The sequence below is a fragment of the Nicotiana tomentosiformis genome, chromosome 2 (genome assembly GCF_000390325.3).
Source record: "Nicotiana tomentosiformis chromosome 2, ASM39032v3, whole genome shotgun sequence".
Lineage (NCBI taxonomy): Eukaryota > Viridiplantae > Streptophyta > Magnoliopsida > Solanales > Solanaceae > Nicotiana > Nicotiana tomentosiformis.
Genome location: NC_090813.1, coordinates 13,758,173 through 13,772,383, shown reverse-complemented (window position 1 = coordinate 13,772,383; position 14,211 = coordinate 13,758,173). Strand labels below are relative to the sequence as shown.

At 38.5% G+C, this 14,211-nt stretch overlaps 1 protein-coding gene across 1 annotated transcript; it reads right to left on the bottom strand.

Moving 5' to 3' along the window:
• Positions 1-2,945: 2,945 nt before the first annotated feature.
• Positions 2,946-5,619, bottom strand: LOC104091462 (uncharacterized). Its single transcript, XM_070195001.1, has 4 exons — positions 4,710-5,619; positions 4,334-4,579; positions 3,685-3,813; positions 2,946-3,600 (listed from the first exon to the last, which is right to left on the bottom strand). The coding sequence occupies exons 1-4, from the start codon at positions 4,932-4,934 to the stop codon at positions 3,157-3,159; spliced, it is 1,044 nt and encodes a 347-aa protein (XP_070051102.1). The 5' UTR covers positions 4,935-5,619; the 3' UTR covers positions 2,946-3,156.
• Positions 5,620-14,211: the final 8,592 nt, after the last annotated feature.

Here is a 14,211-nt window from a genome sequence, read left to right as displayed (position 1 = left end):
CTCTAGTATATGCATTTTGAGGGCATCTTCTTTGTCACCACTAATGATAGTTGATAAATTTTGTAGGTGACCCCTTCGACGAGTTACTTATATTCAGTACTTGACAAGGGTAAGTAGAGAATGGTGTTCCGAAAAGATTGAACTTGCAGCTGTAGAAGGTTTCAGTTGGATGAGATGCTATGTGCACATGCTTCGACAGTATTAAAATACAAATACATTGATCACATTGAGTATTGCTCGGTGTACTACACCAGGTAGTACCTATTGAAGACCTATGAAATTTCAATTTATCCGATTCCTGATGAAAGCACATGGAATATTCCTACAGAAGTTCTAGATGAAAAGGTTTTCCACCAGACGTGACTAAATCAATAGGAAGTCCAAGGAAGGGGAGGTGCAAGCCAATATCTGAAAGGGAACGAAAAAGGTCGATTTCATGTGGACAATGTGGCGAAGAAGGTCACAACAGAAAAACTTGTAGAAATAATCCAAAGAGAGGATGAAAGATGTCAAACTTAGAATTACTTGTTATTTTACATTACTGAATATCATAGAGATTTAGAAGAACTCAATATATCAAGAACTGTATCAATGTAGAATGTCATTTGAATTTTAGATATAAATAAATATTTGATCTATCATTTAAAATCATGTTGCAAGTGTATTTTTTAAATTATACATTTGTTTGATTAAAAAATAAGTTGTATTAGCTATGTATCATATTTGTATCTTTTGTTTTTCACCTATGTATCTTTTGTGTATCAGTAAATTATACATATGTTTGATTAAAAAAGAAGTTGTATCAGCTATGTATCATCTTTGTATCTCTTGTATATCACATATGTATCGATAAATTATACATCTATTTGATTAAAAAAGTTGTATCAACTATGTTTCATATTTATATCTCTTGTGTATCACATATGTATCTTTGTGTATCGTCTCTTACTCATGTCTGTATTTGTGTAATAGCAAAGCTAACTAATGAAAAACAGTCGTAGCAGCTAGAAAACTGTGCAAATAAGTTTAGAAATTTGCAAATAAGAGTGCGGCTTCATCAATACATATTTGGAAACCAAACAAACTGCAGAACTCATTGTGAAGAAACTAACTATGCAGCAACCCAAAACGAATCTATCATCTATGTATCATATGTGTATCATACGTGTATCATATCTGCATTATATGTGTATCATGTGTGTATCTGGAAGAAGTAATGTATCAGAAACTACTGTATATTTTTCATATCTTGAATTCACAACACATAGTCAAGGGAAAAAATACCAAAATAAACTAAACTGCAATACTCCAATATTGCACTAAAACTCATTAAACCTTTATAACAGAGTAGATATCTTATTTGCCGTACAAATCTTAAAACTATTCATAAAATTCAAACACAAATAAATTTGATTCGTCTTACTACAATGACAACATAACAGAACACAATACAAAACTAAATTATTGAGTTCATCCTACAATAATGACAACGGTAACTACTTCTTCCGCTTTCGTAACTTATTATGTTGGCCAATAATCTCATCATCACGTTGCGCATTCAATTCCATCTTCTTTCTAGCATAATCCCACAAGAGAGCATCAAATCTGCGCTGGTGTGCATAAGCATTGAATATTTTAGGAGGTGTCTTGACCTTAATGAAATACTCGGCAAATGATGCCGCAAATACACCGCAATCACTATAAAAATAAAAATAACAATAATTATCAAACTGCAGAATCTAAAAAAAATAGATTGTGTTGAAAAAAATTCATACAAGCGACTTGTTAAGGCAGTCATTCAACCAGTTTTATATCAAATGGGGTAATCAAGCCCTTTGATTTGTAGACACCAGTGCGCCAATTGATATCTTTTTTGTTTAAATAAAAATATGTGTGCACGAAAAAATGAGGTAGCAACACAGAATACTTGCGCATTGTATTATGAACTTTGGCTTGATGAGCAGCTCCACTGCGCATAAAGTCATACACATACATGCACCTATCCTTGAAGGATATCATAGCCATTATCTAATGCCATTATTCCACAATATTAATTGGCATTAAGACGTGCTCTACAGTGTGCCATGAAACATTGGCATCCAAGACATACCCTTGAATATACTCTGCAATGACATGTTTCAGATTGCACACTTCACTATCTCTACCTGTATCAATAAACGCCTGCCATAACTCATTAATTTTCTCGTCAAAGTACCAATATATGGTGGTGAATGTTACGGGTAGATCTTTGTTATACTTCCTCTTCTTCCTCAAATAGAACAAAACATCAATGTGCAGAAATAAAACATAATAAATAATTAATCACTGTAATAGTATAAAATAGGTAACCAAATGATGACAAATTTGCGTCAATCAATTCCGTGGTCTCTCTTTTCATTAGAGTTATCATAGGCAAACCTCAAAAAATTAAAATTCATTTATCTCCTTCGGAGATGCATTTCAATAATTAGGATAAGTATTACACTAATAGAGGTGTGTTTCGTCTAACTTAGGCCTTAGAGGTCAAAAGAAAGTTCCATATGTAGTCACTATTCCAGATGTGACAGTAGAAATCATCACAACTGGTAAGCTTTAAGCAGCTACGCTTTTTCAAATCAAATTCACAGGAAACAAAGGAAAATGGATGCTGACTACTTCTCTTGTGCCACGCAAGATAGCATTTAATAATCTTCTCTAACTTAAGAGGGCTGATCACGTGTAGACTCACTTAAATTTTTTTTTTTATTTTAAAAAAAGTAACTTCTTACATACCGAGTCATCCAAAGGCTGACCATTATATGCCAAAGTATGAAACTAATTTTTGTCTTCAACAAGATATACACCAAGATCATAAGCAAGATTGAGTTTACTAACATGGTTCGGGTAAATTTCATTCATGGTAACATATATACACAAAAGAGATATAGTGATTTGATATAAAATAATGCTATAAATGACAATATATTAAAATATAAAACTGAACAAAACTCAGAAGTAACATACTTCTTTCTACACTTCCCTTCTTTGACCCACGCAACAAATACATTCAACAAAGAACTGTTAACGTGAGTTCCGATTTTGCTTTGAAAAGGATGCTTAACAACATAAATTTAGTTTTTTTCTTTTGCTGCAACGCCACCACTACTGGATCCTGAATCAAATACGACTGCACGATCTTTGCATGACATCTCTTCTTTTTTCAATTTGCGGTGAAACTTCAGGAAGTAATTCAGGATGGTACAGAATAATATGAGATTCAAGAACCTCTTTCTCAGATTGTTCCTTCATCTCCCCTACCGCCTCATCAACACTTGCAGTCACACAAACAATGCCGGTTTGAGATTTGGGAACCATTTCTTTCTCAGATTCTGCCTCCATCTCCCATGTCGCCTCATCTGCAGTCTCACCAATAGTGCCAACATGCGCTACATTTGGTGTGAAAGTTACTTTAGCAATGAACGTGATATGGACACCACTAGAAGATTCTTCCATGATATTGACACCTAACCGATCTGCTTCATCGAGCACAATGTTGTTACGATGATGCAAACTGGTATCTCTTTGAGAATGTGGAACATCTTTGCCTTCACTTCCACAGACCTATTTTGTTTTAAAAAGAATCGAATTATCAAAAACAACAAAAAAAAGAAAAAGAAAAAGGGCAGAATGCACAACTAAACACACCTTACAACCATCCATGTCAACATCTTCATTGCCACCAAACTCCATATTGCTCACAAAATTATTATTGTCTTGACGACCACTGGTGTCTTCCTCTGGATGTGCACCATATTTATCTTCGCTTGCACCAAGCTATTTTAAAAAAAAAGATATAGTAAGTTAACTAAAAAATAAAAGGAAATACACAGTGAAAAAGAAACACATACCTTGAAATTTATCAACTCAAAAATTTCCTTGAATTTATCAGAAATATGTTCCATTAAGGACTTTAACTGCTTATGAAGCTATAAAAGGAAATAAATACTCCCTCTATTTCAAATTAGATGAGCTACTTTCCTTTTTAGTCTGTTCTAAAATAAATGACACATTTCTAAATTTGAAAATAATTCAACTTTAAATTCTTTATTTTACCCATTTTACCCTTAATGGGAAGCTTTTATAACCACACAAATGTTGTGGCCCCACAAAGCTTTTATCCCTTAAGATTTTAAGACCACAAGTTTCAAAATTCTTTTTTTTCTCTTAAACTCCGTGCTGAGTCAAACTACCCAATCTAAATTGAAACGGAAGGAGTAAGAAAAATAATAGATTTTGAATATACATTTTTAACAAAACTTTCAAAAACAAATATATATAAAAGACCAATAAAAACCTGTTTAACATCAACTTTCAACTTCTGCAACTCACAGTCATAATCAACAGGTTGGACACCCGTCGCCTTTTTTGGTGGGACATGCTCCTTAATCTGTTTCGAGGGTGGCTTGACAAAATCATCGCTATCATCAATATGAAGTTTTCCCTTGTTACGTGATGTCAAATATTTCTGATACTCATCGTTAACTTCAACATGCAAAGTAAATATCCTTAGCTCTTCAATTTTAGGAGAAATATTTTTAAACTGCAAATGTAACAAAAAGTGGTTCAACCCTAGATGTACCAAAGATGTATAAAAACTGTATATTTGATGTATCACAATGAGTTACGGTGTATCATATATGTATAACCCATCAATACATAAAAGCTGGTACCTTATTCCCTGTGTTATTGAAGAAACTAGTAGAGAAGTCCTCACGCGTTGGCCTATCTATCATTTCCCAATTCAATATGTGTGATGTATGATCTCCAATGTGAACAACAAAATTTTTATCAACTACAGTACAACATTCATAGAACCACACCTGTAGTGCAAGAGGAAATCCACCAATCCTATAAAACTCAGACTTTCCCCTCAACTTGTCCTTCATCGACTTCATTAAAGCTCTAAACGCAATCTTACCCCAGGGAAAGGACACATACTCACCACTCTCGACAAGATGGAAATCACGTTTACTTATAAATGTCTTTTGAGCCTGAGTGAATATTAAAAATATTTTTATGAAATAAATGATTGCAATCTTAACTGCGTCTTCATCAGACTTCCATTTCTTCTTTTCAAAACAATCAATAAGCGACTTCTTTGATACCGCTTCAAAACCAGAAAAATAAGTATCCACCAACCTATTGGGTCTACTGAAGTTACCCTCAACATGTTCATTGCCACAATAGTTTAAACCACTTACAACACCAAATTTTCGAAGACCAAAACATAAAACACATTTGTCATTCAATTTCACATAAATTTGATCACACTTACCTTGACCAACTACCTAAACATTAAAGAACGAATTAGTTGTGCCTCGATAGCAACTCGAGGTAAATTAAAGAAATAGCCACAACAGCTTTCCCTAAATATTTGAAGCTGGACATCAATCAACTTTGACTGTAAAATTGATACGATATCCACATTAGTGTATGATGTCCAATGAATAACAGGAAAAGGCTCACCAACTGGAATATAAAGCTTCCAAGGCTATAAATAAATGATACAAATTAACAACAAACAAATACAAACTAAATCCAATTTTAAAACAAGATTCAACAATTGAAAAAAATATAATTGAAATTGTATGTACCTTACAAACTTTGTCAGGAATTTTAACTTTTTTTGCCTTCTGAACCTTACTTTTTTTTTTTTGGTTTGACACCCAAATTCATTTCGTCCTCCACGACACATTTTCTTTTACCTTCAACACCAAATACTCTAACCCTTTTGCTCTTTTTTCTCAAATTGTCCAACAACATCATTTCGAGATTCTAACACTTTTACACTATCAGAATGATTTTGTCTTCCCATATTTCGTTCATCAATCGATTTCTCAACTAAAACCGGGGTTGAATAAGGAGATAAACTCATCGACCTAGTTTGTCTTCTCATGCTTCTCGATTTCTCTATTGAAACCGGCTTTGGATAAGGTGATGAACTCATCGAGCGAGTTTGTCTTGTCATATTGCTCTGTTTCATAATTGAAACTACGCTGAATGAGAAATTTTTTTAAAAACATTTATACGAACAAACAGTTACACAATTTTGTGAAGAAATTGATACAAAACTCAACCAAAACTAACAAAATCATCTATAACAGATACCTACAATGAACTTTATATAAACAATTCAGTCGCAAAAGCCTAAAAAAAAGCAACATCGCTTCTCCAAAAATACATGCAATCCAAAATAAATATACAAAACAAGATATTTTCTACTCCAAATTACCTGGAACCAAACGCAAATTACCTGGAACAAATGTATCTTGTTTTGTTGTCAATTTCAACAATTTTGGTTCAATTTAGCAAAAGAATATATATATATATATATATATATATATATATATATATATATATATATATATGAGAGAGAGAGAGAGAGAGAGAGAGAGAGAGAGAGAGAGAGAGAGAGAGAGAGTGAAAACTTAGAGATGAGAGAGAACAATGTCTGTAAAACAAAAATAACGGATATAAAAAAACTTACATTAAATGAAACTATTTCGGCTTAAAATGATATTTGGGGCTTTTTTAGTAGATATTTTATTTTGGGCTATTTTTGGTTGGGAAAATTTATAGAGTGACAGTTTGGATAATTTTCCCAATTACTAAACCCACAGTATGTTTTGGCAACATCTAACATTCATAAGCCCAAAAAACTACTGAAATTTTATTAACCCATTTGGGTTACATGTCAAATCGAGTTTAAGAAAAAATGAGTTTAAATTGGGTATGATCCATTTAAGCTGATGTGACATGTATTTATTGATTTTTCTCATTAAAATTTATACCATGTCAGATTTTTGGTAAAATTTTAATAGGGTTTGAGTCATAGTGATTTTTAAGTGACAATAATAAACTTTCACAACTTTAAGTAACAAAAAATAAATAACTTATGAAATTAAAAATTAGTTGGATGACCGCTAACCATTTTTATATGTTAGTAATGGTATTAGAATTATTCTCCCAACTTGGTATAAGGAATTGATTTTGAAGAATTGGGCTTGACATGCATCTGACTCGATATTTTAGCGACCAAACAACTGTCATGGGGTTGGAAAGCCCAAGTCTAATTCCAATAGCCCATACACAAACACATCTGGTTTAATTTGAAAGGGTTACTCGCTCCATTTCAAAAAGATTATTTTAGTTTGATTTGACACAAACTTTACTAAACAGGAAAGACTTTTGAGATATGTGGTCTTAAATAAGCCATAACATTTGTGTGGTTGTAAAGCTTTTGAAACTTGTGGTCTGAAACCTGTCATAACTGCCATGGGCGACTTTCCAGCCATGTCCCATGACCCCTTGGACGCGCCCCATGGCGTCCTAGTAAGCCTCCCAACACCTAGTGCCATGGTCGACCCCGTGGTCTTGGCCGTGACAAGTGATAAGCGCTCATGTGCCTATGTTGCCCCACCGATAGCCCTCACCAGCGCCCAACCACATGCCAACAACGCCGCGCGGGCAGATAGTGCAACACTGAAAGACAGTGCTGCGCGCGCAGACAATGCCGTATGCGCAGACTTTGATGCTAAAGACGAGGTTGCTGTCAACAAACCGACTTCTACTTTGTAGGAATCTAAGTCCTTTTTATTGTAAATATAGAGTAGTTTTATTTCATGTATTTTTATTTTGTCTCTCTAGCTTAGTTAGGTCAGTCCTGTAACTTTGATTTGTTTTTTTAAGCACTATTAGGGGGGATCAAGCAATCAAACAATTCTCTGTACTGGTGTCTCTCCCCTCGATACCGTGTTGCTTTTCTGTAATAGCTTTCATTAATGCAATCAAACTTTCTTTCATTCTCAATTCTCTTTTTTGTTCTCTCAATTGCTCTTGACATTGGTTTTTTCGTACGACACTAACAATCTCGTCTAGCGTATGGAAGGGCCCTCAGTTGGCGGATAGTAACTATACGGACATCGGTTGCTTAGCCTTACGTTGCCCTTCCAAGGAATCTCAGGATGGTGCCGCGTAACAGTTGGTTTCAGAGCCTAGGCTCGACATCGGATGTGGGAACACAATGCCATTATCACCATTTCTAACCATGGTGAATCATGGGGACCACATTACGACCCTCGAAGAGATGGTTGACGTATTACGACCCATCATGGATACGGTGCCTGATCTAAGAACCAACTTAGTGCAAAGGTTGGGCGACCTGGACTGCAGAATGCGATAGGCGGAAGGTGACATTACGAACATCAGTCGCGACTCTAAGGGAGACCGACAAACGGCAGCCATAGAGGCAGCCGAAATGTTTGGTAAATTCGAGGGCCTCCAACAGGAGAGTGCCGATGATTTAGCCTACTGGGCACAAGAGGCAGACAGGGTGACTGCCATGCAGCAAACTATAGACAACTTGATAGGCCAACTCAATGTTGTCAATTCCGCACTACAATCCTACTTCGAGGAGGCAAAAGCCATATCGGGGGTTACTGTGAACCTCACCCCTGTTCCACAAAAGCTTAAGTTTCCTGAGCCAAAACCATACAATGGGGCTAGGAGTGCCAAAGAAGTGGAGAACTTCATCTTCAACATCGAACAGTACTTCGATGCCGTGGGGAGTTAGAAGAAGCGAAAAAGACAGCAATTGCTGCCATGTATCTTCAGGGTGATGCTAAACTATGGTGGCGGGTGAAATACGAAGCCATCAGGGCCGATGAAGTTACTCTCAAGATATGGGCTGAACTGAAGGCATTCATACACCTATAATTCTTCCCCGAAAATGTTGAGTACAATACATGGAGAAAGTTATGGGAGCTCCGCCATGCCAAGTCAGTGCGAGATTACGTACAAGAATTATTCGCGCTCATGCTGAATATACGGGATATGGGGGACAAAGACAAACTCTTCATATTCCTGGAAGGTTTGAAACCTTATGCCCGTATGGAACTACAAAGACAAAAAGTAGACACTTTACCCAAGGCGATCCAAGCAGCAGAATGCCTTGGGGACTATCAAGTGGAAGCTCGGAAGGATAGGCCTCAACCGCCTATCCCAGGGGGATACAAAGAGGGCCATCCTGGCAATGGTGGCCCTAGCAAAAGTGGAGGAGATCAGAGTGCTACCAAATCTAAGGCTCCTTCCTCATGCATCAATAGTGTTGTATCTTTTAAGAACAATATGGGGAGGAAACCCCCTTCAAGATGTCGTCATTGCGGCGGGCCACATTGGAACAATGTATGCCTGCATGCACAGATGAACGCCCATCAATTTTTTGATGATGGGACGGATGACGACACAGAAGATGCTGAACAGACCGAACCAATAAGTGCCTTCAATACACTTGTTTGTTCTATTTTTAGGCCTTAGCGGGGACCAGTGCTGGTATCTATAAGAAGAAGGACCCATGCCCGACGACCAAGAAAGGGAAAAAGAAGGCAGATGAGGGGACTCCTCTTAACCAAAGGAGGACCTTGATGTTCGTCGAGATGAACGTTAATGGAAATCCCTTTCGGGCGATGATAGACACGGGCGCTACTCATAACTACTTAACCTCAACTCAGGTGGAACACCTTGGTTTAGTTGTGGGGAAGGGCAGAGGTCATGTCAAGGCTATTAACTTACCGCCTCAACCGGTGGGTGGAATAGACAAAGGAGTGCCAATGAAGCTTGGTCCTTATGAAGGAAAAGTCAACTTGCGCATGGTGATCATAGATGACTTTGAGCTGATAGTTGGGCTGGAATTCATGAGGCAAACCAACACCATTTTAGTGCCTTATGCCGTCATGCTACTGATGATAGGATCAAACAGAGCCAAGCCTTGTATTATTCCCTGCACAACCATAAAGATGGCCGTTAAGAACATCTCGGCCTTGAAGTTGAAGAAGGGAGTCAAAAGACATGAACCTATGTTCCTGGCTACCCTATGTATTGAAGATCTGGAGCGCTCCTCGGGCCTCATTCCTGCACCCATGAAGGAGATACTACTGGAGTTTTAAGATGTCATGCCACAGGAAATGCCAAAGCGACTCTCGCATAGGCGCACTGTTGACCGTGAGATTGAGTTGGTGCTGGGTGTGAAGCCACCCGCATGGGCACCTTACAAAATGTCACAACCCGAGCTCACCGAGCTTCGGAGATAGTTGACGGAAATTCTAGACACATGGATCATTGTGCCCTCCAAGTCCCCTTATGGGTCCCCTGTGCTATTCCAAAAGAAACACGATTGCACCCTACGACTCTGTGTGGATTATCGGACCCTAAGCAAAATCACCGTGAAGAATAAGTACCCTATCCCGCTAATGGTAGACTTGTTCAATAGATTGGGCGGTGTCACTGTGTTCACCAAAATAGACTTGAAGACAGGTTACTGGCAAGTCCGAATTGCTGAAGGAGATGAACACAAGACAAATTGTGTGACAAGATAAGGGTCGTACGACTTCCTGGTCATGCCATTCGACTTGACTAATGCTCCAACCGCATTTTGCACATTGATGAACCAAGTCTTCCGAGAGTACATCGACGAGTTCAAAGTAGTCTACGTGGACGACATTGTGATATATAGCAATACATCGGAGGAACACTTGCTGCACCCGCGGAAGGTCCTAGCTCGACTGCGGGAGAACAAATTGTATGTGAAGCTGTCCAAGTGCGCATTCGCCCAAACACAGATTGACTTCCTCGGACATGTCATCGAGGAAGGGTGGATAAATATGGACCAACAAAAGATTCAGGCCTTCATAGATTGGCCGCCGCCTAAGGATATCCACGCCTTGAGGGTGTTCCTTGGCCTGTGCAACTTTTATCAGTGATTTGTGAAGGATTACTCTCTCATTGCATTTCCATTGAAAGAACTCATGAAGAAAGTCACGGCTTGTGATTGGGGTCCCAGGCGAGCGGGAGCCTTCAACTCATTGAAAGCGGCTATGTCTAGTAGCCCCGTCTTGGACCTTCCTGATTTGGCCAAGCCATTCGAAGTATAGACTGATGACTCTGACTATGCTCTGGGTAGATTCTTGCTACAAGAGGGGCATCCAGTGGCATACGAGAGCTGGAAGTTGAAGGATGCAGAACGACTCTATGTCGCTCACGAAAAGAATTATTGCCTGTCATCCATTGCTTACGCCTTTGGAGGCACTATCTGCTGGGAAACCCGTTCGTGGTCAAGACATACAACACAACTATTAGCCATTTCATGACCCAGCCAAAGCTGAATGCCGACATGCCAGTTGGCAGGAACTCCTAGCGGAATTTCACTTCAACCTGGAGTACCAGAGCGGGAAGACCAACCAAGTTGCTGATGCGATCAGTCGAAGGGACGACTTCGCGTCGGTGTGCCTACTCGCCACCCTAAGGGGGACCTAAGTGGACACCATTATAAGAGACCAGATACAAGATCTACTCCCAAAGGATCCCGCTACACAGTATTTGGTCGACTTGGTAGGACAAGGAAGATGGGTTCCTGAAAGTGAAAGGGAACCGAATTTATGTTCCTAAAGGAAGAGATCTGCGAAGGACTCTTCTGATGGAATGCCATGATACTTTGTGGGCCGACCATCCAGGTGAAAAATGCAGTATGGCTTATTGCGCCGTGCTTATTATTGGCCTCAAATGGCTGATGATGTTGCTCGGTATGTAAAGACCTGCTTTGTATGCCAGAAAGACAAGTCAGACCGCTTGACACAAACAGTCCTGTTGGAGCCATTGCCTATTCCAAAGAGACCTTGGGAAAGCGTTTCACTGGATTTCATCACCAGGCTACTTAAGGTCGGAGATCTCACAACTATCTTAGTTGTTAGATCGGTTTTCCAAGTATGCTACCTTTATAGCTGCCCCACAATATATATCAGCAGGAGATACAACTCAACTCTTATTCTCTCATGTTTTCAAATATTGGGGTCTGCCTAAAGACATCGTGAGTAATCGCGATTCTCGCTTCACTAGCAACTTTTGTACTCAGCTCTTTAAGTGCCTCGGGTCCAAACTGAGCCATAGTTCAAGTTTTCATTCGCAATCTAATGGCTAGATGGAGCGGTTCAATGGCATGCTGGAGAAATATCTCCGCCATTTTGTTACCGGAATGCAGAAAAATTGGGTGAAACTTCTGGATGCTGCTCAACTATTTTTCAATTCACAAAAGAGCTCTAGTACAAATAAAAACGCTTTTGAAATTATTACCGGACAACAACCTCTACTCCCACATACCGTGAATGTCCCAAACATGTCAAAATCTCCTCGAGCTACTAGCTTCTTGAAGGAATGGAAGCAAAATTTGGAGATAGTGCGGAGCTATCTAGTCAAAGCTCAAAAGCGGATGAAGAAGCATGTTGATCAAAATCGTCACTTTGTTGAATACTAAGTAAGAGACAAAGTGATGGTAAAAATTCCAAAGCGTTACTTGTTTGCAGGGGTTCATGACCCTCGTCTATTGCAAAAATACATTGGACCTTTGTCCATTGAGAAGCGCATTGGGAAAGTTTCATATTGGGTGGATACCCCAGCCTGGTGGAGGATTCATCCAGTCTTCCATGTTAGTCTTCCGAAACCTTTTCGGGAAAACATGGAGGATCCTTCATGGAGACAACTCACAATACCCAGTATTCGAGGCCCTAATTCAATCGGAAAAAAGGCGGGTAGAAGCTATTCTTGATGATCGAGTGGATCATGCTTCAAGGAAAGATCACCAAGAGTTCTTGGTGAAATGGCAGGGTTGTGATGCAAAAAAGAATACTTGAGAGAGAAGAACAAACCTCAAAGCCTACAAGAGCCTGATCGATGATTAGTTTGCAAGTAAGGCGCCGAGGACGTTGCCAACTCAGGTGGGGGAGAATGTCATGGGTAGCTTTCCAGTCATGCCCCATGACCCCTTGGACGCGCCCCATGGCGTCCTGGCAAAACTCCCAACGCCTAACGCCATGGTCGGCTCCGTGGTCTTGGCCGCGCCAAGTGATAATTGCGCCTGTGCCTATATCGCCCCACCGATAGCCCTCGCCAGCGCCTAGCCGCAAGCAGATGCCAATAGCGTCACTCGTGTAGACAGTGCCACGCGCGCAGACTCTGATGCTTAAGACAAGGTTGCTGCCAACAGACCGACTTCTAATTTGTAGGAATCTAAGTCCTTTTCATTATAAATATAGAGTAGTTTTATTTCATGTATTTCCATTTTGTCTCTCTAGCTTAGTTAGGTCAGGTCTTGTAACTTTGGTTTATTTTTTTTTAGCACTATTAGAGGGGATCAAGCAATCAAACTTTCCAGCAAGCAAATAATTCTCTGTACTGGTGTCTCTCCCCCTTGCCACCGTATTGCTTTTCTGTAATAGCTTTCATTAATGCAATCAAGCTTTCTTTCATTCTTAATTCTCTTTTCTGTTCTCTCAATCGCTCTTGACATTGGTTTTTCCGTACGACACTGACAATCTCGTCTAGCGTATGGAGGGGACATCAGTTGATAGATAATAACTACATGGACATCGATTTCTTAGACTTACGTCGCCCTTCCAAGGAATCTCAGGAAGGCGCCGCGTAACATAACATTTGTGTGGCTATAAATGCTTCTTATTAAAGAAATAAGAAAATGCGCCAATCGTTTTTAAATAGAGGGGTAATATGTTGTTGTGGCCAGAGGATCCAGATTGAATTTAACTGGTTCAGCCTTGAATTGAACTTACTGTATTTAAATCTAACATTTATTAAGATTTTAGTAAATTTTTGCATGTATATCTATATTTCGTTATGAAAGTTTTTGTCAAGATGGACTCATAGCCAAAAGTAATTTCCGCCTCTATTGTCACATTAAAACTTATGAGTGGCGGCTCAATGATATTTGTGGCCTAAAGCCAAACTTCAATAAGGGGTCATAAGATTTTTGTTGTAGAAGAAAACTAATAATTTTATTTGAAATTTATTTTTCTAGCTTTTTGAGATGTGAAATTATTAATAATTTATTTATAATCGATTTTTTCTAATAATTCTTTTTCAATTGATAATATAGCTAATCTATTTAATCTATCTTGTTCAATTGATAATATAGCTAATCCATTTAATCTATCTTGCGACATTGTTGATCTTAAGTAAGATTTTATTAATTTTAATTTTGAAAAACTTCTTTCCGTGAGGCAACTGTTACAGGAATTGTTAACATTATTCTATAAGCAATATAAGAATTTGGAAAAGAATCAAGTCTTTTTATATGATTAAGTATATCAATTAGAGTATCATCTTCTACAT